Source organism: Eubalaena glacialis, chromosome 10, assembly GCF_028564815.1.
Source record: "Eubalaena glacialis isolate mEubGla1 chromosome 10, mEubGla1.1.hap2.+ XY, whole genome shotgun sequence".
NCBI classification, from domain to species: Eukaryota; Metazoa; Chordata; class Mammalia; order Artiodactyla; family Balaenidae; genus Eubalaena; species Eubalaena glacialis.
The window spans coordinates 84860804-84888348 of record NC_083725.1 but is presented as its reverse complement, the minus strand read 5'-3'; the positions used below and the strand labels follow the sequence as shown (position 1 = coordinate 84888348).

At 46.3% G+C, this 27545-nt stretch overlaps 1 protein-coding gene across 2 annotated transcripts in view; it reads right to left on the bottom strand.

Annotated features, from left to right (window-relative positions):
• NAV2 (neuron navigator 2) overlaps positions 1–27545 on the bottom strand; it is a 396612-nt gene that overhangs the window by 36079 nt on the left and 332988 nt on the right. For both annotated transcript variants that reach the window (XM_061201526.1, XM_061201527.1), the window contains exons 15-25: positions 26983–27450; positions 26253–26318; positions 24872–24916; positions 22248–22408; positions 20679–20867; positions 14178–14230; positions 9351–9374; positions 9162–9236; positions 4187–4270; positions 3682–3793; positions 2227–2372 (exon numbers count right to left, since the gene is read on the bottom strand). In XM_061201526.1, coding sequence (XP_061057509.1) covers positions 2227–2372; positions 3682–3793; positions 4187–4270; positions 9162–9236; positions 9351–9374; positions 14178–14230; positions 20679–20867; positions 22248–22408; positions 24872–24916; positions 26253–26318; positions 26983–27450 — 1423 coding nt within the window. The remainder of the gene's footprint in view (positions 1–2226; positions 2373–3681; positions 3794–4186; positions 4271–9161; positions 9237–9350; positions 9375–14177; positions 14231–20678; positions 20868–22247; positions 22409–24871; positions 24917–26252; positions 26319–26982; positions 27451–27545) is intronic.

Here is a 27545-nt window from a genome sequence, read left to right as displayed (position 1 = left end):
GCTAATAATAAACACCATACAGAGAGGAGGTTTCCGGTAGGATCAGGAATCTTTCAAAGCATTAAGGGCATCTTCCTCTATTATGGAAGGAGAGGAAGAGCGAGTCTGGAGGCCCCTACCATCCGAGCTCTGCAAGCTTCTCTGTCTGGTTGAAATGACTGTCCCACCTTCCTATACTCCTCACTCTTTTCTGGCCTTTTATCAGTCATCTCTAAGCCTTATTATTATTATTATTTTTTGGCATGTTTTCTTTTCTTAGCAAGGGTAGCTTCATTGCTGCACTGGTCCCAACATGGCTGCATAGCTCTTTGATATATATACTTAGGAGCCCCTGCTGTCCTTCTATACAAGTAATATAATAAAAGCAGAAAATTAGCTGTCTCGCTTCTTGCTCAAAAAAATGATATTTTAAAGAAATGTATTAACCACATTGGGAAAAAGGAACTGGTATATCACAGATTCCCCAAACCATGAGATGCATCTGAAAATTCTAGTGAGAACATAAAGAATTTAAAGTCCGATGTCTGCTCTGAAAGCCATGATAAGCATGCATTTTTCTAGGCCAAAAAATAAAGTTTCATCTTGAAAAATGTCTTTTAAAAAGTAATTTCCGTTTTCTAAAGTCTTTTTTTCCTACTGAAAACGTATTCTGGGCATTTTCTTAGCCATTGTGAAATTCAGAAAATGGGCCATTCTGAAATAATGGGAATTGTCTCCCATCAAAGTTTCACCCATAACAAACTGCATGTCCAGCTTGTGGGCGAGTCTGGATCCCATTTCTCTCCCATTTCCTACTTATGGCCATATTTCCAGAGAGTAGTCATAGAAAGAGAAGGATTTGGTATACATCAACCTAAATCCTTGCCTCAACCTCTGGTAAAATGCCAGGCAGAAGAGGAGATGATAAAGATTAGACAAAATTAAGCTTTGGGATTCTCTGAGGACGCCAATTATCCATCCTCCCCAATTGCACTGGTAACCAAGAGTTGTCTTAAAATAAACAAGTTTCATTTCCTGAATTAAAGAAAATGGATAATCATGATTTTTCATAGAAAATAATTCTCATCACTTTGATAATTAAATCAGACCGTATTTATCAACAGCACATTAGAAACAGTAACATGAGTTAATTCTGTTTGTTTAAGTCATAGCAAATGAGTTGACTAAAAGACATTAGTAACATAAGGAAAAATGTAATTGGAACAATGAGAGGATCACACTGAACTGGCCTTTCGGCTTGCCTCCGATGCGAGTCATCAATAAGCAAAATGACTAAATCCTCGACTCCTGCATCACTAGACCTCGCCACCCATCCAAGATAACACAAAATGAGGGGGAAGTGCATGGAATGAATGAGGACAATGAAGCTACTGTGAAAACACGATGCTGTCAGCATTGACAGACGGGGCCCTGTGAGTCCTGGCCAACTTCAGATCAACCTGGGGTGTCCCTGCACTGAAGTCGGGGAGCAGCAAACGTCTGTCAGAACTGACTGTCACAGCCTTGACAGCAGAACTAAAAATTGGGTGGGGAGAGGGGAGTGGAATTTCCCAAGAAGAATGGGAAAAACTGTTCAAGAGGCCACTGTACAGAAGGCCAAGTAGCTCGATGGGATTATGGAAACATGGAGAAACACTGCATTGGACACTGGTTCTATTATATTTGCTATTTTGAGGTATGACCCCCGCCTCCCTCCCCCCACAATTTAGAACCACTCACTAACTGCTAACAACTACATTATGAAGCTTTTACTTACAGCAAATGGTCAAAAAATTTTCAAAGACAAGGGTGGGTGATTTAATGCTATCATAGGCAATTATGTAAATAAATAGATAAGGACTACGGTTAACGATGGGATAACTAGTGATACATATTCCAAAAAATACTTTGGAACTAAGGAAAAAACCACTTAAGAGTAACTTTGCTCTAGTATCTGGAACTCTGTGGCCAGCATATGATGAGGAAGAAATGACACATATGAAATGAAAGATGAGTGCTTCACGTAGTCTCATGAAACAGAAAAACTACAAAGAGGTCGCTATTTCATAAATCCTAGGGTTTGGCTGAGCACCACCCTGATTTTAGTAGAAACCTGTCCACAAGCCACTTCTCTGGATTGACTCCCAAAGGTCTATGTTGTGAAGTTAAGAGCTAGCCTGGGCTTTATCTGGGGCACACTGTTTCCTAGCCTGACTCTGCTACGAGAGTCTTTGGATGCACACTTACCCAGTTCTTTCTCTTCTTCTTCTTTGAATCACTCTCTATGTTGCTGCCCACGCTGGAGTGACTGGTGGCACTGTTGATGCTGGAGACGCTGTCGGAGGAATGCTGTCTGCGGATACGGAGGTCTGCGGACTGGGAGGTACCATTACCTGGAGACCCAAGGCAGGACATCAGGAGCTGCTGACTTGAGCCCCTTCCTTTGCCCCAGGATTTACACCTAAGTCCACATACCCAAGGACTAGGAGGTATTTCCCATTAGGCATCACCTTCTGTTCCGCGATGCTGGTTTTAAGGTCCTTGGGTAGCAGAGTGCTACGCCCTCTTTGGTCAATTAAAGGAGGGCTCTCTCCATTTTACAAAACAGAAGTCAGGGGAGGCTTAGAGATCCCCCCACACTCACTCTTTTGAGCTAAAATGCGTCTGTGAGTTGCGGCAATACTCATCTGTGTCGTGAGTGCCCCCTCCTTTGCTCTCCCCGCTCCTCCCGCACCAGCCTTCTTTCATGCCCTTGGACATGCCAAGCCCATGTCCTCTCACCACCTTACAGGTGCCATTCTCTCTTCCTGGGATGCTCTTCTCCCTCTGCTCTGCCTGGCCAGCTCTTGCCAATCCTTCCCACGTCACCTCTAGCCTCGCTTTTCCAGGAGGTCTGACATTTGAGATAACAGTGGTACCAGAAATAACACTGCCCAGAACGGTAGTGAGACCAAAATAAAGTTTGCAGACAGTGTTCCTCACAATCACAGAACGACCCTGACAGCCCGGTCTTTAAGAGCACCGGTTTCAGGGGCAGACTTGGGTTCTCGTCCCATTTCTGTTTCTCACACTCTGTGGCCTCAGGATGGGACTCTCGCCTGTAAAATTCAGTATTCCCCTCAGTACAATGCGGACAGGACCAGCACCGCACTCGTAAGCGTGTTGTGGAGAGAAAATGGAATAATGAAATAATGTAAACACTGAGCACAGTGCTTAGAACACAGTGAATGTTCCATAAATGTTAACTCTCACTATTACTTTTCTATCGGTTCTCTTAATATCATTTTCTGGATGTAACTCCTCCTCATGCCCATATCTCCCCCCACCACCCAAGTAAGATACACAAGGACAAAGCAATCCTTCCAAAATATTTTCCGGGACAAATGAGAGACGAACACATTTCAGGCTGTCCCAGGTCAATATGTAAATATCAAAGCATTAGTGACGTTAAGACTATGAAATACTTTGACACTTTGCCAACAGAGATATATTTTCTTCCATTTTGAGATACATCAGAGAAGAGGATGAGCTGGAATAGCTGTTTTCCTAGAGGCTGGATGTAACTGGATTAAGTGCCTTCTAGGACCTGTCCGACTGACACGGACACCCACCCTCTGGCAGGGAGGTTGCATCATATATTGCCAAGGGAGGGTTCCTAAGGGCAGGCAGGTTGCTGGTCTGAGGCTGTGTCTCTCCCTTTACCTTTGCAGTTGAGCTCTGGGGTGTTAATTACCCCATTAATGGCCGCCTGGGCAGCTGCGTTCTGTTTCTTCAGCAGCTCAATGGTTTTTCTTAACTCATTCAGCTCTGAATCCTGAGGAATAGAAGAAAACAGTGGTCATCCCCAAATCATTTTGTACCGAGTTCAGCTGAAGTACAACTTAGCATCGTCAGCTTAGAGGAGGGTAGAGAATGAAGGAGTTGCAGGAAACCTTTGTCTCAAACATTAGGTTGAATCAGTTTTCAATAGGCACATGTGAGTACATCAGCGCAGAAAGAATAGGACTAAGATCTGTTGCCGGTGCAGTTAACTGCCACTCCATCTAGGTCACATTTTCACTCAGCAGACCTATTCTTTCAGATTCAATTCCAACAGTCCAACAAGCACACTAAAATCTATACAACTCTCTGGAATAAAAGAGAATAACGTTTTTAGGTTTGTTGTTAATTCCAAGCAGGGAGGGAAGAAGCATTCTTTCTGCTTTACCTTCTGCTCAGCCGTCATGGTTAAGCTCTGGAGCCTGATTGTCATGTTTCCAAGACTCTGTTCAAAGGCTGCCACGAGGTGAGCCTGGAGGGGAAAGACACATTTCCCTTCAGTTACATTATCTTGCAAGGTAGGAGTGCCTAAAGGGTGCCAGGTCTTAAAGACGGAAATCCAAATGGAGCCACGTGGGTTAGCCCCTGTCGACTTCTTCAGCCTCTTGAGCCCTACTCCTCACCGCTCTCTGGGATCCAGTTACGCTAGACTTTCACGTCCTTCACGCCCCATGCTTCTTCCCACCTTAGGGGCTTTCTGCATGCTTTCCCCGCTGCCTGGAATGCTCTTCTCCCAACTGCCTCCTTAACTGATTTTTACCCATCCTTCTCAACAGACCTCAGCGCATGCCTTCAAGACACCCCCAGATTGGGTTGGTTCCCTCCTATTCACTCTCACAAGCACACTGGACTGCTGATGTACGCATTGTGGTATCACAGTCAAAAACACACACACTCTTGTGATTGCTGATTTACGCCGGTCTCCACTACACTGCAGGATGACCTTTTGTTCCCCAAGCACCAAGCTCACAGTAGAGCCTCACTTGAGTGTGTCTGTAGGATAAATGAACAAAGTGGTTGGCAGATGTTGCTTGTTATAATCCTGGTTAATAAAAAGCCACCGAAAGGCCCATCTGCTACCTCCTTAGAGAACCTGCCCACTGTTTTCCCTGGAGTTATGACTTTCCCTGGGGCTCCCCTGCACTTTTGTATCCCTGTTAGAAGACAGCATCAGACACACTATTATTTTACATTTTACAAAGACAGTTTTAAAAATGCCGCCAATTATAGTTGAAATATGCATCCAATTTTCAGAGTTGTGAAAAACATGAAAAAAATATATACCATAGAATTGAGAAATGTGATGCTTCCCTGTCTGGCCCTTTCTCTGAAACCCTCTTCAAGGGCAAGATGCAACTCTGTGTCCCAACACTAAGCCTTTTTTCTTCTTCCACAGAGCAGTAGGTGAAATATTAGTTAGTTGACCTAGGATCCTGAAAATATTGTTAAAACCAAGGATAAAGAATGGACAACTCGGGGTTCCCTGGTGGTGCAGTGGTTGAGAATCTGCCTGCTAATGCGGGGAACACGGGTTCGAGCCCTGGTCTGGGAAGATCCCACATGCTGCGGAGCGACTAGGCCTGTGAGCCACAACTACTGAGCCTGCGCGTCTGGAGCCTGTGCTCCACAACAAGACAGGCCACGGTAGTGAGAGGCCCGCGCACCACAATGAAGAGTGGCCCCCGCTTGCCGCAACTAGAGAAAGCCCTAGCACAGAAACGAAGACCCAACATAGCAATCCATCAATAAATCTAAAAAAAAAAAAAAAAAAAAAATGGACAACTCATCAAATCCTACTGGTCTCAGTTTCTTCATCTATAAAATGGGAGCAATATCTATGTTCCTCCCAGGGTGATTGTGAGCACTGAATGAAACAATACAGTTGAAAATGACCTATAAACTGTTAAGGAATTGCAAAACACAGGAATGACTAGAGACTGCAGGGAAAGGAAGGGGTTTGGGACTGAGAAAGTGACAAAAGATACTATGAGAACACAGGTGTGGAGACATCAGGAAAGGGTTCTAGGAGCGGGGTGGGTAGATACACAGAAGGTCACAGGAGGAATCAGAAGGACCAGCAAGATACTTGAGTCTTGGGAGAAGTGAGATCTCATGGTTCTGGAAACTTCTAGAGGAAAAGGTGACTGATGCACAGAGTGAAGAAGACAAGGGTGGGAGAGGAGCCATCACCCTGTGCTGTGAGGAGGGTCAGGGTCAGTGGACATTTCAGTTTGAGGAGGAGAGACTTGACGGGTGAGTGAGAGGCCTCGGTTACTGGACTTCATCAAACAGGGAGACGGAGGATAAGACATCTCTAGGATCAGCTGCTGAGTCTCTTTTCCATTGGCCGTAGGAACTGGCAGGGAGCAAGGGCACTTGAGATGGAAATGTTAAGTGGACTGGCCAGCTTCCTTCTGATTGCACACTCTCTCTTTATTAAAAATTGAGAAAATGCCTTTGCATTTTAAAATAAAGAGATATGCTTTAGTTTGCCGGGGACAATGTGGCAGAACAAAAGCCAAGCAATTCAAGACATTCACAAAGTGAATGAAGCCAGGACATGGATGTGAAAAAGAATGACTGCTACCCTTGCATTTCAAAGGAATGACAAGGTCAAATTTAAATGACCGAATTTCCATTTATTTCAATTCTTCGTTTGATTGCCCCAAGAGTCTCTTTGTGGGCATTCAAAATTTCTCTTCAGTTAAAAACGAAAGCAAAAACCTGACCCCATGAAGACTGCTATCAAGAGAGTGTTTTTGCGACTCAAGAAGGAACCACATTCGCTCTGAAGAACCAGAGGATCGCATTTTGCTGGCGAGCAAAAGGACTGACTTTGTGTCATGATCTCGATTATGAAAATATGGGCCAGGAGGCTGGTTTAGAGCCGCACAGCAGCCTTCTCAGCAAGCAGCATTCTCGTATTCCCAGGAAAACAAACACAAGTGGCATAAAAACACTCAGAGGAGGTGGCTTTGAGTAGTTTGTCCTAGAAAAACAAACACAGCTTGGCCTGCGAGAAAGATGGCAGACAGTAAAACACGTTAGCACTGCTGGCGGTGTGTGGCAAGACTAAATATTTACTTTAAAACAATACTGGGACTTCCCTGGTGGCGCAGTGGTTAAGAATCCGCCTGCCAATGGAGGGGACACAGGTTCGAGCCCTGGTCCGGGAAGATCCCACATGCTGCGGAGCAACTAAGCCCGTGCGCCACAACTACTGAGCCCGCGTGCCACAACTACTGAAGCCCATGTGCCTAGAGCCCGTGCTCTGCAACAAGAGAAGCCACGGCAATGAGAAGCCTGCGCACCATAACGAAGAGTAGCCCCCGCTCACCGCAAGTAGAGAAAGCCTGTGTGCAGCAACGAAGACCCAACACAGCCAAAAATAAATTAATTAATTTAAAAAAAGAAAAGAAAAGAAAAAAGAAAACAATACTGGATTCAATGGCTTTTGTGAAGAGCAAAACGTACTTCTGAAATAATAATAATATGTGAGCGATCTCACTGTTCTCGATCAGAGAGGACAGTTCCAAATGGCCCAATGTAAGGTCCCTTGGGGAAGCATGAGGTCACTGGAGGAATTAAGCCAAGTTCACTGATAAGTAAATTACTTACTATTTTTTCATTAGTAAGGGGCAGCCATTGGCAGCTGTAATTCTTAACTAGGGGAGTAGCTCCAAATCACTTGCTGTCAAACCTCACATGTTTCGAGGAGACCCCTGGCTCACCGGGTCTGGGGTAGGTGCTGGATTCGAATGCATGCATCTGGTTACTGAGATGAAGACTACCCACAGAAGAATACCTCTGCCATCTTAACTAGGCTCTAAGCCTCAAATTTCAGATCTAACATCAATTTCTGATCTTCTTTGGATAGAGTTACCGACGGAGGAAGAAGTCAAGGAAATAAAGGATTATAAAACACACAGTAGCCTAGTATATTAGGGTTTTGAAAAAAACCCCAAAGATTTCCAGAAATGTAAGAGAGCTCGGGAGAATGAATAGTTATGGGTAGTTACCAATTATTGAGCCTATAATCAAGGTCAAGCACTGTGCTAGGTACTTCATGTGCAGACTTTAAAGTGAAATGGAAAGTTGCCTTGAGTAGACTCAGGCTCAAGCCAGGAATTATGTGGGCAAAAGCTGCAGATAAATATCAATTACCTTCCTGGTCCAAAGAAGACAAGTTTTTGAAGTTGCTTTTCATTTTAACAGCATGCTGGGAGTCACGCAGGTGGCTTTCTGACAGGCTCACACACACGGATATGTGATCTCAAGCTGGGTTGTGTGCTCCCAAGCAGGAAGCCCTGCCTCTGAGGCATCTCAGCACCTTCCAAAACCTCAGGCTCTGCCTTCTGAGCCTCAGCCCTCGCCAACTCACGGCTCTGCGGCTCCTTTATAGACTGATCTGATGGGGTAGGAGATCTCTGCCTCCACTCTGACCCCCCAAATCCTATAACCATGCCACAGTTAGGAAGCTGACTTAACCACCTAACAGCTGAGAGCCTTCATGATGTGGCCTGACCCTTGCCTTTCTTTGATGCCTCCCTCCTTTCCACTTCCTTCTCCCCTCCACCCCAGCCTCTTCCCCACATCCAAGCCATAGATTCTAATTACACTGAGCTATTTATAGTTTCCAAATGCACCGTGGGCTTTTGCACGAATTACTCTTTGGTTAGAATGCTGTCCTTCCCATGCATCCTCCCCTACACAGCATTCATCAGATGTCACCTTCTCCAGGAAGCCTTTCCTGCCTTCTTCCAGCTCCACCAAGACGGATCTAGGTGCTCCTCCTATATATTCCTGCAACCTTCACCCTTTATTGCTATCACAACAGCTATCATGTTATAGCAAAACTGTTTTGTCTCTCTGCTGTACCAGAGAAAGAACACTAAGATGACAGTGATTGTGCCTGCTTTGCTGTTGAACCCACAGTACCCGGGGCATAGTTGGCACTCAAACAGTTGCTGAATTGAATGCCAGTTGGCAGTGCCTCCTGAACACGTACTTGTGTATATTATAATTACAGAGCAGTCAGCTATTTACTGTGGAGCCTTAGATTTTTTTTCTCTTAAGATGAAAATTTTCAGAAAGAGAAAGGGAAATGAACATTTCTGAGCACTTAATCTATTTCAGGTACTGATCACATGACACCCCTGAGAGCTAAATATTATCATTCCCCAACACACAGATGAGCAAAGGCAGGCTCAGAAGTTAAAGAATTTGCCCAAAGCACAATGCCAGTAAGTGTCAGAGCTGACACTCACACCCACGATGCTAAAGCCTATGTCTTTTTTATTATACCACACTGCTTCTATAATGCTCAGAGGTAGCAATGGCTACCGCCCTGGGTCTGTACTCACATTTGCTGTCAGCTGGGTGGTCAAAGCGGAAACCTTCTCCTGGGAGGCATCCAGCTCCCGCCGTAGTTTGCGAATCTAAAGATAACAAGGGACAGAGTTACTTGCTTTGGGAGTCTACTTACAGGATGAGCTGGGAGAAATAACTGATAATAGCGAAAGACGAAATCCAACTAGCCAACTCTTCCTTACCTCTGACTGGCATTTTTCTTCTGGCTGTAAAGAAAAAACATAGAAGAAATTAGACCAGTTGAGGAACTAAGAATAGTATAATCCTGCCTACAGGGAGTACCATATTTGGACACTTACAGCAGTCTTAAAGATTTATTAGTTTCTTTCCTGATGGACTTTTCTGGATCAAGTGGTTCAATTAATATGACCAATCAGAAAGGCCAAATACGAACAGCACATTATTTTAAGAAACTAGAAAGGATTAGGAAATACGCTCCTGTTTTGGCGGTGAGGAGACCCCTGTTCCCAGGTGGAGATGACGACAGGGAGAAGCTGTGAGGAGAAGGGGATAAGCTAGGGCAGAGTTGCCAGATTTAGCGAATAAAAACACAGAACACCCAGTTAAGTTTGAATTTTTTTTAGTTTAAGTATGTCCCATGCCATATTGGGGACATACTTATACTAAAAAATTATACGTTGTCTACCTGAATTTCAAATTTAACTGGGCATTCTGTATGTAATCTGGCAATCCTACCTGGGAGGCAGGGAGGACGGCTCATAGATGAATTCTGCCCCATTTTATCCCTCCCTCTCATCTCCCTAGGGCACTGAAGCAGAAACAGCAGCAGGTCAGGAAGGTTCCCGAAGTGAGGGGGGCTGGGAAGCCCTGTCAGCCAGCCTGCTGACTCCCCAGGTTGTAAGGATGAAGGTGGCCTGTACCTTCCTGCTGCTCCATCTCTGGTCCCCCAGTTACCTGTGACCCTGGGGAGTAAAGACGAAGCCCGTAGGCCCTCGTGCTGGCAAAGCCTTCCATACTGGGCCCTGGGTCTGTGGTGACACAGCAGTCGGCCAGCCAGAGACTACGAGCTACTTATCTCTTCCCACAGGGGGAGCCCACATGGGTTGGGGGAACTATTCCTTCTCTCTTCTGGGGTTCCCGGGGGGGGCGTCCATAAATGAAGAAACCCCCAACCTTCCCCAACTGCCCCCGCAAACACACCCTTTCTTGGAAATATTGGAAGTGTTCCTGCCCTTCTCTCCACACCCCGCCATTTGCACTTCGCTGGGGTGGAACAGTGACTTGGGAGCCAGGTAGGTGAGTGAAAATCAGGAAGGACCCTATTTTGTCCTTGAGTCCTCTATGTGTGTCCTAATCCAATTTCACTAGTGATAAACCCATTCTTTTAAAAAGTCAGCATCTGGTTTCTGGTTTCTACTTCTCTATTAGCTCAGGATGCAGAGGCGTATGATTCGTTAGGCCCCGTAGTCCCTACACCTAACAGCTGGGACAGGTGGGTAGCTGTTTCCTGTCTGACCACCCTTCACATCCTGCTCCCACCGCCCTCACTCCTGGTCCTGCCCCAGAAGGCCCTCCCTCCAGGCTGGCTTCTAACAACAGTAACTAATTGTTAGGTACACTGGGGCCAAATCAGTTAATCCTTGCAGTAACTCCACAAAGTAGGTTTGTATTCCATCTGAGGCTCAGAGAGGTTAGATATTGTGCCTAAAGTCACACAGCTGGACAATCTCCTCATCTAAGAAATGCTTTCAGGAGAAGGTTTGGAGAAGTCCTCAGGGCTTACTCTTCCCTCTCTGATAATATTCAGCCATCTCTCTTTGTCTGTCCGTCTGCCTGTCTATCAATTCATCCCCACCACCATCAGATATTTATTGATTTCTAACTATATGTCAAGCACTGTTTTAAGAACCTGGGATACAGCTGTGAACATGACCAAGTCCCTCACATCTTATGTTGCTTACATTCTGGTAGTAATAAGTAGCATTTTATTGAACACTTACTATATGCCAGAGACGGTTCCAAGCACTTGACATTCATTATTCATTTAATCCTCATAACAACCCTGTCAGAAGGTACTAATATAATTTGCTCATGGCGACAGCTGATAAGTGATAGAACTGGGATTGGATCCAAGGTAGTCTGGCTCCAGAGCCTATGATCTTAACCAGCACTTTCTCCTGCTCTGACTATAGCGACATTCTCCTGGAGGCCTTCCAGAAATAAGGCCCTGGCTTCTGAGTCTGATCCAAAGGAGAAAAGTTAATGGTGATAACGTCACAGCTGTCTAACATTTGGGAGGCGAATGGAGGTCTGTTAGCAGGCTGAACCATCCACAGAGGACCAGCCCTACTTCTGAACACTTCTATCAACAGCCTGCCTTGGGCGGCTGCCACTGTCTGTCTCGGTGCCCACCTGTCTCTGGGGCTGGAATCCTGCTCTCAACAGCAGCCTGGAGAAATCATGTGCTTTGTATCTTGCCTCAGCTGCTGCTGTTCTTCTGTACATCTGGGAACTCCGAGGGAAGCTCCGGGCCTCTCTCCACTAGGCAGTTCCCCTGGGAACTCAACTGTTGCTCCCTACCAACCAAGAAAGCAAATCTGATGCCAGATGTGGCCTCTTCAAATTTTTTCTACTCCAAGGGCCAGCCATGACCTCTCCATGGCATTTGTTTAGCATCAGGCTGTCTTTTCTTTCCTTTGTAATTAAAATTACAGGCAAATTTCAGCCAGAATGAACATTCTTGAATATCTAAGAATTACAGAGATTTCAGGGGGGGAGAAAGCCTATTATCATCCAATAAGAGCCTTTAAAACACTCTGGTCTTAAACAGACTCTTTGGTCTGGGTTGGTGGCAACTTAAGAGACTCCAAAGATCTCTTTCTAGACCACAAATACGAACTTATTTACCTTTTCATTTACAAAGGCGCCTGAGCATTTGTTTCTGAATTTCATCATCACCAAGGAGCTAATAATAGATAAGGGACCACACACCACTGCCTGGCCAGACTTGCAGTTTTCCTTGGAATTAGCATACCACTCCATCATGAAAATATTCAAAGGTTAGAGTATTTTGTAAAAAGTCTGCAAAAGCAACTTACATTCTCAGAGAAGGCAATATAAAGAACAGTACATGGGAACCTTTGACTCACCGACTAGTGGAATGTCAGAGGTTGTAGGGACCTCGGAGACCACTTGGCCTAGCTCCCTGAGGCCAAGGGCAAAACAGAGACCCCCAGAATAAGGAGGTAATTTGTCCAAAGTCATACAGTAAGGGAAAAACTATGAATAGGCTTTGGGTCTCCTGCTATCCAGATAAACATGGAATTAAAAATTATTATTATTAGGTCTTTGGTAATTTGTGAATTTATATCAACTCAGAAAGGACAATTACAAATTTCATGAAAACACGAACTTCAGGTCCACACACCTAGAACAAACGCTACTGAAAGAGAGGCCTGTAGCTGTAAGAACTCCCGGTGGTTAGCGTGAAGGGGAAGCAGCCAGGAACTGCAAGTGATGGTTTCCTGCATCTGAATTCTCACAGGTGGAGAAGCTCGTGCTCTTTCCCTCCCAGGCTGGCTGACGCAGGCCTGCCCCCATTTTTCACTTTTCTGAATGAACAGTGTGTTGACAGGAAACCCTGGGAACTCCCTGGGAAAACATGGGGCTTGGGCACTGAAATGTCTGGTATGGCTGCACCACTGCACCAACCCTGTGAAACTAGAGTTCCACATGCCCCCCGTGCCCTCTGTGCCTCTGGCTTCCTCTTTCGGAAGCAGGCTCCTTTCTCCACCTAAGCCACGTCCTCAGGGCTCAGCCCAGAGCCTGGCATATATCAATACTTGGTGCCAGTAAATACTGTGGAAGAAGTGAATCTAGGTTGAAAAGTACCATCTCTGGTCTGGTACCCATGTCACAGAGTTTCATTCTAGACGAAAGGACTCAGTAGATGCAATAGCTGATAGTTAGAAGGCCATTCCTATGCTTTCTTGGATAACGGCTTAAATAACCCCTTCCCAAGGTTACCATATATAAAGTCTTTAAAATGAAAGTCAGGACTTTGATAAAACTTCAGACAAGATGACTAACAGAGGAAAGAGGTCCTGTGGAGTTGGAGGGGCAAGGTGGGTAGGAGCAGAAGAGAACGTTTCTAGGTCCTTCAAATCAGACCATGTCAGCAACCACTGAAGTCTGTTTGCTCGTTACAGGTCTAAGAAAGAACAGTCAGGCCCTGGGCTCTTTGACTTGATTCTGGGATGGTCTTTAACTTACAGGGGGCTATCTACAGTTTGTCCCACTACAGAGCCAAGAAAACTGGCATTACCAAAAACTGAATTATTAAAACATCTGTCCTCCATGGAATTAAGGGCTAAAGAATTCCCAATTCCTAATTAATCAAATGTTTTTTTCCTACAGGAATTCCCGAGTTAAAGTTTTTAAGATAGTTATGCACATAGCTATAAAAAGTAAGCATACTGAATAAATCCAGTACTATATTTGATTAAGTTTGGCTTTTGTTCAGTAGACCTCTCACTGATGACAGCTATCATTTACGGGAGCTTCCTCTGTGCTGCATACACTCTTTTCATTGCTTTACGTGCATTTTCTTATTCATGCAAACCTATTTTTTGAACACCTACTAAATGCTAGGCCCGGTTCTAGGCACTAGGAATCAAACCAGAAAAAAGTCCTTGTCCTCAAGGAATTTATATTGCAGTGAACAGTAATATTCATAACTTTAATTCTCATTACAACGCCACAAGGTAGGGGGGCTGCTGTTCTTTCTACTTTACAGACAAAGAAACTGAGGCAGACACAAAGTTGAAAAAGGCATCTCATACATTTTAACTAGTTACCACTCGAAGCACACTGTCACTTTAACAAAATCAGCTCCTGATTTATTGGTTGGTACATCAGTAACTGTTCGTGAATTTCAAACCTTGTTCCCTAATTAATTGATTCCCTTATAATGGAAATACTCTCTCTAGGAGACATACTTGTATTTTATTTTTGACACACATAGCCACACAGCATTGATTTATACTCACTGTAGAATAAATTGATGACGTGCTAGAAACCAAGGAGAGTGAGGATCCATGAACTGTTTAAAAAAAAGAAAAGAAAGAAAAGGTGAATTGCACAGTTGGCTACTTTGGAGCCGAAAAGGGGAAGGGAAGGAGAAACTCAGCATTAGAGGACATTACCAGGCTCGGAGCAACTTAACCTCACCTTGACCCAACCTTTCCTGCTTTGGTGACAGGTCGGTGTCAAGTAAGGAATAATTTTCTATGGGAGTCATTTCTCTATAACCACATTTTTTTTCTTACAACATTCTAAATACTACCCCTGCTCTAACTATCAAAATAACACATAATTACTAAGTTAAATGTTTCAAGTACAGAGAAATGTTAAGAAGCATTTTCACTGCCATAACCTGTGTGACTCATAATTCTATTACCCAGAGGCAACTTTTACCTGCTCTGTTCCAGCATATTTTATTCCTTTCTTTTTTCTAATGTATCCCCTTAGGGTTAAGATTGGGTTGCTAGCATCTGCCACTTGTATAAGCAAAAAGACGAGCTGATTATTTTGAGCATAGGAGGCTGGCTGTTGGCCATGGTAAATTCATTCTAGATGACCCTGTGGTAGAACATTGTTTAGAAAACATATCCACAGAAACATAGATTCTTCATTTGATTTCTATCATATCTACAAAGTGTCCTCTTTTCTGTTTGTGACTGGTACTTTGGGTACCATCCTTGTACCCTCCTCACCCCCTCCTGCCCCCAGCCAATGGAGACATTTTATTTTCTGTTTTCATGTAATTTAAACCATGGTCTTTTCCAGGACTAGGTATTCTGGCTGACTTCTCTTCTTGGAAACCAGATTCTTTAATGACATTTTCTTAGTAATCTCTCAACAATTTGTTTGAAAGACAGAAATATGCCTATTGAGACATCACAGACCTTCTAATGGGGCACAGCTTCCCTGACCAGGAGTGGAATGCCTCTACCCCACACTGCGCTCTCACCTGCGGTCTGAGAGTGGGAGGCTGGGGAGGAACTTTCCATGTGTACTAGACGGCTTTCACCTACCACACAAGGAGTGAACTCAACTTGGATCAGCGGTTGGCAGAAGCTACCTGCCCACAGATATCCCAGCAACGGCTCAGCCGACCACTCCGGTGCCTCCACACCGTCTCCCCAATAAAGCTTCCAACCTCCCATCCTTCATTTAGGTGCTCCTATCGCACTCTGAATCCTGCACGGCTCTCTCAAGCATGGCCTGCGTGGTACTCTGCCGTCTCAGAGTCTCTGCCCATTCAGTTCCTTTGGTTTAGGAAGTTTCCCATTCCTGCCCATCCAAATCACCAGGATCAGTTCAAAGAGCATCTTCTCCTGGAGCCCTATCTCGTTTCCCCAACAGCCACCGGGATGGGCTTCCTCCCTCCTCTAACCCACACAGCTCTTGGCTTCTGGTCCTCTTCTCTCTTAGACGGTGCCAATTGCTCTGAGGCTATCCCTGCACCGCCACTCAGATCCACCCTCTTCAGCAATGCCCGAGGTCCTAGATCTTTTCCTCCTTTCTTTCTCCATCCATGACTCATCTGGCCCATGCCCGTAAAAGATCAGTTTAAGGTGTTAATGGCCAATAATGGCTTTCAGTGTTAATATGTCCACACATTAACAGACAGGCGTCTCATGCCCCAGCCTAGGGGCCTAACGGTCCAAAGGGGCAAGTTACTTTAGCCCCATGACACAGACACTAGGAGGGAAATTATGCTGGAGGCCAAGCTGAGGGAAGAGAGGTGACTAGCGTGGAGCCATCCTTCAACCACACCGCCCTGCCAGATGCCCGCTCCAGAGGCCTGCGCAGGGCTGCTGCGTGGCTTGGGGCTGCTGAAAAACGGAGGTTTGTCTCTTATATTTCTCTACCTCATATACATGGATTCACTGATACTGCCTTCAGCGATACCTCAAGACAAGCTTGGGGCCGCAGGCAGAGAGGAGCACATCTGGCAGGCTTCAGGTGGAGGTAATTATTTTCCTCTGTAATTAATTCCTCTCACTTGTAAATAGCAACAGCAAGGCTGTGGTCCAAAGAAAGAGTCCTCGCTTTCCAGATCAACCCAAAGCTGAATATGGCTGCCTGAACCACTGCAGTTGGCCTTCCTTCAAGAAAACTGAGCCAAGGCAGAGCCTGGGTTATGTGGCTGGGATACTTTTGGACGACAGAATGCTTACGAGACTTGCAAAGCCAGAGCAGCAAAAGCATGCTCTGCAGCTTCCTCCCTATACCTGTACCTCCAAAAATTTGAAGATACAAGGAAGCACAGAGAATACCTAGGCCTTCTCTGCCACTGACTAATCTGAAACCCAGAGAGGTTAAACAACCTGCCTAAGGTCCTACAGCATTCAGGAACAGAATCTGCAGACCAGAAATCTGGAGATGGCTTTGCCCTTGACTGACCTTGTTTACTGGTATCTGAGGTTTTTTTGTTTTTGGTAAAGCTTTTTGGTATATTTAGAATGGTTTCCTAAACCCCTCATTCAATCTACACAGGCACAATCTGGGACCAAACAAGCAAAAAGTGCATGTTTGAGAAGAACTAGAAGGCACAGGTAGGGGTGAAATCACAAGATGGAATGAGACAACTGGGCGTATTCCAGCCAATAAAGCAAACAAATGCCTCTGTTGTCACACTTGGGCACCATATATATATACACACACATATATCTACGTCTATAGATATAGACGTAGATATATGTATATATTCAGCTTCATACTAATCAAAGTACTTCCTCATACTACTGTTTGAAGTGATCCTCATCATCATAGAGAATTTGTAGGTAATATTCCCAGACAGGGCAGGAATTTCTATCCCTAATGAACACAGGAGTAAATTTAGGTCCAGAGAGGCTAAGCCATGTGGTCAAGCACACACAGCTGGTCAGCAGCAGAGAGAGAAAGTGAGTCTGGGTATTGCACTCTAGTTCCTGCTCTGCCACTGGGGGCTGTGGAAGGAAGGAGTCGGTGAGAATGAGATGCAGTTCTGATGGCTAATGGGCTGCCCTCTCAACCAGCGAAGGAAGCATAACTGAAAACGGAGACCACACTGATGAAGGTTCAGGGTTTGCTTCAGACACGTAAGAAAGCCCAGCTGTGGCCAAGGAAGAGACAAGTATAAGGCAGGATTGAGTAGAAACACAGAGGGCTGAGAATCAGGAGTTTAGGACATAGTTCTGGCTGCAAAAAGTCCCCAGGTCACTTCCTCTGTTCAACTTTGCCATAAACAAAATGGGGTTGAAATGGCCCATGGGGAGAAGGATAAAACAAAACATGACAACTATAACAATAGCTACCATTGACTGAGTACTTACTATAAACCCCTTTCAAAGTCATTCTGCTAAATGCCTTCCAGGATTTATCTCACCTAATCTTCACTTCAATCCTCTGAAGTAGGTACAGTTATACTTATTTTCCACATTCTAGTGAACAGGAAATAGGCTGAACAGGGTCAAGTCCCTTACTCAAAGTCACCTTGCTAACAGTGGAGGTGCCAGGACTTGAATCCAAGTGTAACTCTGGGGCTAGAAACACAGGAGAGCTGCAACACAAGATTTATTTACTAATAAGCTGCTCCGTTTCTGTGGGTTCCATATGAACTGATTTAGACTGCACCAGTTCTTAGGGATGACTGGTAAAGTCCCTGGATTTTTTTTTCTCCAAAGACATTCATTTGAAAAGTGCCTCAAGCATCTCCCTAAAGTGCACTATTAAAGTTGACTTGAAGATTGCATAATGCATCTGATGGAAATTAATTTACCTGAAATAACCTTGAAAGGTTGCACCTGGGCCATGCCTGTACCTCATCTACATACTTATGACTTCCATTTCCTTCAAAATGGAAAGTGCTAATTAAATCCCACAAAAACCTCACTCAAGTACTTGTGCTAATTCTTCCTAAATTTCTTTCTGCTTTCTGGCATATGATATACCTCACTGCCTCTTATCAATATAAGGAGGTTCTATTCGGTCCAAACATGAGATGTGAATTTTTTCCCAACTGTTTCTGCAGTACCAGGAGTTTATACATTCAAGAGGGAAAAAAAAAAAGTCTTCCCCCAATGGAATTAAAAACACCTAATTGCACAAGCCCTATTTTGTTTTTTTTTGTTTTTTTGTTTTTTAAAATTTATTTATTTATTTATTTTTATTTTTTTATGGCTGTGTTGGGTCTTCGTTTTTTCTGTGCGAGGGCTTTCTCTAGTTGCGGCAAGTGGGGGCCACTCTTCATCGCGGTGCGCGGGCCTCTCACTGTCGCGGCCTCTCTTTGTTGCGAAGCACAGGCTCCAGACGCGCAGGCTCAGTAATTGTGGTTCACGGGCCCAGTTGCTCAGCGGCATGTGGGATCTTCCCAGACCAGGGCTCGAACCCGCGTCCCCTGCATTGGCAGGCAGATTCTCAACCACTGCGCCACCAGGGAAGCCCCCCTATTTTGTTTTTGTAATGTAATAGCCTTGGAAGAAATAAAATCAATCTGATGCCAAATTTCCCAAAAGATGAAGATGTTACATGTTTCTTAGTATACTGAGCAGTCTCTACCCCTTCTCCCCAAATTTGATTTTACCTCTGCGCTTCAGTTCCACATCACCATGAATCATCAGGGTTTACAAAAGTCTAGACACTGCTTGTGGGCAAGCCCTTTTTATCAATGTCACTTTGACATCCCCGATATTCCACAGTTGTGCTGCCTGATGGCTTGATTCCAGATGGAATAAAAAAAAAACCCATCTGATGATGATACTGTAATGGTCCTGGACCTTTATGAGGTCAAGTGTGCTTGTTTGGACAAGTTGCAGCACTGAACACGGTTCACTCAGGTACACACGGGACAGAGCAGATGAATAGGGCACAGGGCACTCTCCATTCACAAGTCATTATCAGGAGGGCTGGGAAATGCTTTGTGGCCATGCTTGGTTCGCCCACTGATCAGAAAAATGTTAAAGACAAACTGCCTACTCCTTCACCTTACGGTCAACGTACCCTCCACCCACGATTACTACTGATTTCTAGCTCTTAAATCCAGCAAAACGCTCTCAGTAACTCAGGCTCTGCCCCTCCTTAATCCTCTGTCCCAGTGGGTTCCCACAGATGGGTTTACAGACAAGTGTCTGCTCACTGGACGCAAATGATACATAAATCAGAGTGGAGAGAATTAAGGAAGATTAACCAGGGGGCAACTGCTCTGTAACTAAACTCTTTAAAACTTTTGTTAAAAAGAACACTGGGCAGGGCAGAAGCTGACATCTTGCATCTCTCTCCCTCTTGACTTATTTAGGGGTTTCCTCGACAGTCACAAGTTTATTTGTTCTTTCCTACCAGGAGGACGCTGGGCATACTTCCCCATTCTCACAGGGGCTAGGAGCAGAGAGAAGTGCCTGTGCCTCCCCTCCCCACCCCCATTCTGTTCTGTCCCTGGCAGAAAAGGCACAACTAGGGCTATGGCCCTCCGCCTGGGCTCCATTTGCTCCAAGAGTCCCCCCTCCTCTGGCTGGGGACTTCCAGCTGCCAGGACATCAATGCTGAAGCTCAGTTTTCAGGCTGTAACAGGTACTAACATTACTGGATTAACATTTATATATATTATCTCATTTAATTCTCATAATTCCATGAGCCTGGTACTCCTACTTCATCAGTGAAAATACAAAGGCACAGAGAGGTGAAGTTAACTTGCCCAAGATCATATACCTAAGAAGTAGTGAAGCTGGAATTCAAACCCTGGTATTATTATCCCATATTCTTAACCACTCGTCACTGGTACTGACACCAATGTCTTATCATCCCCATCTCTGGGAAGCTTTTGGGGGTGGGGGTGATGTGCCTTCCCAACATTTTGACTGCTTGCTCCCCTAACTCACACTTTGACTGAAGTAGGAAAGAGAAATGAACTGAGTTAGGAAGATGGCTGATGAAGATGCCCACTGTAGTTTTCTCCCCAAATTCTGATTAAAATGAACAAAACGTAAAAATCCAACACCAAATATTCCCAGTTAGCAAGCAAAGAAGGAAAGGGCAAAACTGAAAGCAACAAACTTAAAAAAACTGGTGCTTGAGAAAAGAAATAGAAAATTCTGGAGCGAAGGGGAGAGGCGTGGCTGCCGACAGCCCCCCAAAGCCATACGGGTGTGTTGGCACAGGGAAACGAACTCTCCAGTAACTGGCATTGCCAAGATGGTGTGCCAGCGGCTGAGCCTCACAATGGAGGTGCATGCCAAGAAGCTAGGGCCCAAGTCCACGGGAGAGAAGCCTGGAGCGGAACTCGGTCAACTCCAGGGTTCACCCGTGTTTTGTCTTCCCTACAATCCTGCGAGGTTAATTAAGAGTCAGACCCTACCATGCAGAGTTCCCCAGCCCCGCGCCCCACGGTAAGTGGCGAGTTGGAAACTTGTACAGGTGGACTCTTAGGTCAACGAAGTGAACTCGGTATACAGGACTGTTAACCGCTCTGCACAGCGTGAGAGAGGGTGAATCTCCTTGCTTCTTACCTTCTTCAAACCCATCCCGGAATGAGCCTGAGCGGCTCATGGCTCTGCTTTTCTCATCCAGGGACATGGAGCTGTTCCGGAAGCGGCTGTCCGTGTACGGGTCATACTGCCCGTCGGCATTGGAGAGGCTGTGGGTCCTCAGCATGGTCGGGTTGGACAAGCTCATCTGCGTGACAGTGGTGGGACTCGCTGGAAGGAAAGGAGTCAGTCAAAGGGTTGGAGATTCATGCCCCGGTTCAAATCCTGAAGGGGGACGAAGGGGAGGCTGCTTACGATCAGCCATCCCCGTCCCTGTCAACTTCTCTCCCTTGTCTATTTTCTCAAAGGTGGTCACACCAGCATCTGAGTAACACACTTACAGCTAAAAATAAGGGAGGAAAGGTGGGTCAGTTCCAAAGCGAGGCTCTGGGCCTCAGCTTTCCAACTTGGCACATTCAGACAAGCTAGTGTCACCTTCCAGGCATGAGTTAATTACTTTCTGGGCTCATCTGGAACAATTCTCCCTAAAGCCAAAAGCCCAAAATAGTCCAGCCGGGCTTTTGATCAGATGGGAAGCATTTGTGCATGACAAGAAGCTCTTGCCTCAAAGAGTTACAGCCAGGAGAGAACAATATGAGCACAGGTCTCACCGTCTCAGATGGGGAGGATTTCCTAACAGTGCCTGCAGAGCTTCAGTGCAAAGGGCGCGCATCTACCTTAGCCGAAACTGGCTTTCTTATTAAAATCCTGTCCATTTCAGTCACGTAAAATAGTTCACAAGTATGCATTCGGTTCACTAACAATGAAGAGTTAACCCTTACTTGATTAGAAGTCCTTAAAGACTGAGTTTATTATTCACAATAATCAGAAAAGGCTGCCCCTCTAAAGAACGAGATGAGACTGGAAAAAAATATTTCCCTCTCTTTCCATCTTGGAAGGCTCAGCTCTCACATCCTGCCACCTTCGTGTAACCTTTCCCAGTCATTTCAGCCAGGACTGTTCTTTCCTTTTTCTAACTGTGTATACTTGCTATCGGATCATATGCAGGTTTTACATGGATTCATACAAAGCTTTGGACTGTTCTCTTTTACCTATCTATGAGCCTGTGTGGGTGTTTGTCTCTCTAAAAAAAGCATCCGTTGACATGTCAGCAGGGACTGTGTTACAAATTCTTTTCCTTTCCTCACTGTGCCAGTCAAAGCATGATGTCACCGGTAGGCATTTCCAAGAATATCTGCTCAGTTAAAACCTGATCTTTATTTCCGGTTTAATAAAGCAATGAGGATGACCAAACATGGGATACGCTATAAAACCTACATCTTCAGAGGTCTTAGAATACATTCTTCTCATTCCATGGATGGTTTGCTCTTTGCTATAACCCCACCTATATCAACCATGTAGAGAAAATTACTGATAGAGAACCAAAACACATTTTTCTTTTCTTTTGCTATCAATTGCCTATAAGCAAACTACACTGCTGAGGGCTGATCAGATACTGAGAGTGATGTGACCACATGTCTCTTTCAAAATGCAAGATAACCTCTGCCCTAAGGTGCTGATCAACACAGTTAATGCCAAGTAGCTACTCACCAAGCTGAGAAAAGTTGAATCTTGTTCCGGAGGGAGAAGTTACACTGGAGCCAGAGGAGAAAGGAGAGTTGGCGGCAGTGTCCTGCAGGCCTCCTGCAGAGTGCGACCGTAACCATTCTTTTGCGTCTTCTTGTGTGCGAAGCTGGGAGGTGGGGGTGTACCTGGACAGACAGAAAGCAGGCTGGGATTAACTACGAACAGCGCTTATGAAAATGAGCTCTCTGGAGCTGACGATAAACATATAAAAAGAAAATATACATCCAAAGATGACGTTTGAAAAATCAGATCGCTACACATTCCTGAAACTCACAAAGTTTCTCAAAACCTTTTTTGCCACTTGGCTGTCTTTGGGGGAAAACTGCAATTCCTTTCAGTTTTGAGGGAACTACATAAAGGGAACAAGATGGGTAAACGCTCAAAAGAGCCGTCCCTGGGCGTATCTGTAACATGTTGATTCATGACGGTGTCATTTCAAAGCCTCCACCTTGACAGGACTGAAGCAACAAAACAAGCTGCTGTCAGAGCTCTGAGGAAGTTTTAATTAGATAGCTCATGGCACCTGCATTCTGGAGCGCAAGTAAGTGGCCATGAATCACAGAGTATCAGAAACCAGACACGTAAAGGAAGGTATGAGGAGACCGATGCTGACAGTAGTTACTAGAATCTGGCAGAAACCAGTCTTCACAAAAAGAACCCCAAATCATTGGGTCTCACACAGGGGAGGGTCTTCAGAAGTCACGTGGTCCACCTCATCATTAATTCTAAAACGTATTTGGTAATGATTTATTGAACGTCTCCAACGTGCCAGGTGCCTTCATAGACATTATCTTACTGAAGCCTCGGATTCTCCCAGCAACACAGATGCTATTATTCCTGTTTTACATTCAGGGAAGGTGACGGCCTGCCTTGATTCACGTGCCGAGATTTCAATCCATATTTGTCTGATTCCCAAATCCATTATGGATGCTGCCTGTGGGCTCTTCTCATTATGCCCACAGGCAGCATCTCGCATGTCTAAAGTGCCCCAGTGGCCAGAGTACTTTGGACTTATAAACAGATTACCGTGGGGTTACTACTGATTACGTAAATAGAGGGGTCCTCCTGACTTAGGACAAGGAGTTGTCAGTGTGTTGGTATTGGATGTGTGTGTGTACGGAGTGGGTGAGCTAGAAAGGGAGTCACAGTGAGAGGGAACATAAACACGATTCTTCCTTAATGTTTTTACTATAGTTGGACTTTCTAGGTCCCATCAATTGCCTGAGGGTACCCTGTCACTTACCTCTATTCTGCATTTTTTTAAAAACAGATTTTAAAAGCCAGAGCTACATAATTTTCACAGAATAGATCTGCTCCAGAAATATACACATTAGCATTACGAAATGCTGATATTCGAAGACGTGAGCTTCCTCTGGGAGCGAAGCTGGGGCATCAAGGTCAAACTCACGTGAAGAGTGGATATGATTTAAAGCATTAGCCTGAGTGCCGACAAGCATGACGAAAACTGTTAAGTACAAAAGGCCTTGCCAACTCCCCCCTCGAAGGCCACCGTGCTGAACTTCCTCCCTCGGGAGGTCTGTTGGGGGCTTTTTCAATACTTTTATTCTTAGATTTTTAGATTTGGCCTTACTCGGAACTCCTGTTGAAAGGAAGCATTGATACCTACCTCCCATTACTGGTCAAAACGCTCTCAGCCTTAAGAACTGCTGGTTATTAACTACAGACATACATGACAGCAACGAAACATTTCATTCCAAGTTCCATGTTTTGCGAAAGCACTTACTGCTTGGTGCAGGGTGAAGCCGATGCTACAAAGAACGAGGTGTTTAGAGAGCGGGAGAAATGACAGCTGTAACCGTGTGACATTAAGATCACGGGGCAGGCGTTAGGACTGAAGTTCTTCTGGTTGGCAAAGTGAGGTGGATGGCGTGAGCAGTGGTGACTTATAGCATCTTGTTTCACCAGGACCAGTGCCAAAATCGAGCCATCCCATACAGTGAATGAAAGGACATTCGCTCTTGGAAAGAAAGTCTTTACTTTCTTTACATCAAAAAAAATGAACACACCCATGTCTTGCTGGGCATTGAAAATTGACCCGATTTTCGATTAGAATATTCAGACAAGTGCAAAGCGCCTGTCCTTAGCAACTTTCTATGGGCCAGAAAGTTAAAAATCTTCAAATTGGCTGGGGGTTGGGGTGGGTGGGTGGGTATTTCTCTCCTTTGCTCTGTGTCCTGGCTGACAAATCAACATGCTACAAGTCATATCCTTTCTCTTGGAAGACAGCCCGTGAATGGAATGGTCATGGCGAAGTGATCAGCGATTAAAGCCACTGGCCCCAGAAGTAGCGGTAACTGCTCTCCGGGCTTGCTCAGGGTCGGTTGTCATGAGATGGTTTGACCACAGTAAGCCTGAAAGAGCACAGCCTCTGCTCAAGCAAAGAAGCCGACACATGGAGAGATGAGAACGAGAGGGTGGCGAGGGGAGCCGTCATCCAAAGGGTCCTGCTGCGGTGGCCAAAGCGGGGACCCCAGCCCAGCCCGAGCCCCACCAGCCATGAGAGAGCCACACAGCCAAGCCCCAGAGCCACACCAGATGGCATGGATGCAAGGAGAAAACACAGATACCTGAGTCCTTTTTTAGGCAAAGTGTTCCTATCAAGGTGCGGATCACTGTAGGAAAGTTAAAACAAACATAAGAACCTCAGAGAAGCACAGGGAAAGCAGGCCATATGAGGGGGGAAAGGCTAAGGAGGAGCCAAGAGACCTGGAGGAAGAGACTCACTTCACCAGGGAGCGGTCCTCTGCATGCAACACATCCACAGCCACGGGAACAGAGGAAACCCAGGCCTGCGCTCACACCCAGCATCCTCCACCCCCGTCCCCAGGAGGCCTGAGCCACTCGGCCCCAACTGCTCCTCCTTTTCCACGGGTTCAAAGCCAAACTCAGGAGCTGCCCCCATCTGGAAGCAGAGCCCATGCCTTCCGCGGCAGAGAGAGATGCCAGGCTCCCCGCACCCCTAACCACTCTGGCCCACCACCAAATGCCACTGGCGATGACTTCAAGTGAGAGAAGGGACTTGCTGGAGAGTTTCAAGAGGCCAGCAGTCTGCATATTTGGAATTCATCTGTAACAAGTGAATTCCAGGTCCCTCTCAGTTGTCGAGGCTCTCATTGGGCGTAGCTGGGAGCTGAGCCCTGGGCAGAGTTGGGGCATGTTACGACCTGCTGGCTGATAAAGTCACAGCATTCGGATTTCCAAAGAGCTAGGTTTAAAGGCTTGGTCTATGAGTCTGACAAAAGCAACGTTTTCACTGTTAATGGGGTGAAGAGGGTTTTCATTAATTTTTTTTCCCCCTAGCATGAAACAACATCTGCTCATTATGTTTGGCCAAGCCATGGCTTCCCCACAAACTCAAGGTCAAGGTCCATCTCTGAGGCCCACCCTCAGGGCATCTGGGGGCCAGCAACACTCCACATAGTCTTCTTACTGTTACAGAAAACGGGCACACAGAACACAACAGCCTGCGAGACACAGAGCCAAACTGCAGCAAAGGCCTTTGAGAGGGCAAACAGCCAGCTGCGTTGGGGAGCAGGGGTGGGGGAGACAAAGGTGCGGGCCGCAGAGCCGCGTGGTGGGTGGTAGGTCACTTCTGGGCTTGGAGGGGGAGGGGAGAGAGGAGAAAAGGCAGGAAGCTGGGAAGCAGGAGCATGCCACGGGGAGGCTGAGATGCCAGTGAGAGCTTCTGCCGCCCCTCGCCAGGTGGCAGGTTTGAAGTTCCTTCCCAAGCTGGGAGAGGAGGGGCCCGCCCCGCTCCACCTCTTCCTGAGCTTTGTGGGCAGCGGAACAGACTCTCACAGGCATGTCTGGGGGGTCACAGAGCACACCGGGGCCACGAACACAAGCGGAAGCCGCAAGCCAACAGCCTCACACAAGACATCTGGCTTGACACAGGGGGGCAGAGGAAGCTAGAGGCTCGGTGGCATCCCCGGCCTACAACGTCATTACCTGTCCTGTTTCCTGGGCAGAGTACTTCTGCAGAACTTAGGGCTAGCGGCAGGGGAAGAGAGAGGGCTAGAAGGCCAGGCAGGTGGAAAACAAGAGAAGGAGCATTAGATTGGAAGGAGGGGGTGGGGTTATTATACACAACGACTAGAACATTTTTCTCATTTCCAGTGCTGATACTGGCTTTCTTCCCCATGTGGAGAAAATGGACATGTATCACTACTGCAGTGAGATTCAGAGCTTTGAGGACAATTCTGGTTTCTTGATTTCCTATCACTCTGGCCTGCGGCCCTTCAAGTAGGAGGGTGTCTGCCCCGAGGACCAGCATACGGACTCAGCTGCTTAAGGAACACCCCACCACACACTCCGCGGCTGCAGCCGCCACCTGCTTGGACCACACAATTACAAGGGGCAGGGAAAGAGGCAGTTGATGAACAAACAATAAAATGGAAGGACTTCGAAGGCGGAATGCCCTTTCAAAAGGCAGCATGAAATCTGCCCCCAAGAGACTTCCAGCAGCTCCACGCACTGAGAAAAACCACAGTGAAAAAGTTAACAGGAAGCAGAGCCTGGCTTAATCCATCCCAAACTGGCTTCCCTCTGCAAAGACGATCAGAAAGAGAGAAACCTCCCAGCAACGGTGAGTTAACACCTGGGCTTCCTGACATAATCTCTGGACTCTTGGAAGGGCGTCTTTCGGGGAGATAAAGGCAGCCAAATGCACAGCACCAACCTTTCCGACAGTGTGGTCTTCACACTGTTGGTTCTGACAAAGGGGGTCAGGGCGTCATCCTTAGAGGCGGCAATGAGGCCGGTGGAGGAGTTGTGACTCAGCGCCCCTCCGCTGCCCAGGGAGATGTCAATGGACTCGCAACTGGTGTGGAGGCTGCTGACCGACTGGAAGCCCAGGCCGTCCTTGCTAACGGCCGAGGAGCTGCTGGCGTGGGTGCCCCACGTGAGGCTGTTGGAGGGGCCCGAGTGGGCGGAGCCGGGGCTGGAGGCCAGGGGGGACTGGGTGCTGTCTGCGTTCTTACTGTAGAGAGGGCTGCTGCTGCCGCTGCTGAGGACGCCGCTGCCCGAGGGGGACTCTAAGTTACCTTGCTGGCTCAGGGTGGCATGAGGGTTGGAGATGACCACCGAGTTTTTCATGTTTTCGGCTGTGGCGATGGGCACTTGCTTGGTAGGCTTCCCACCAAAGAGTCTGCGAAGAGACAAAGGGTTGCACGGGTTGAACACCCAAAGCCCAGGGGCGCCGGCCCGTCAGAGGAGGGCCGGGCACGGGAGCTAGTGAGAGTC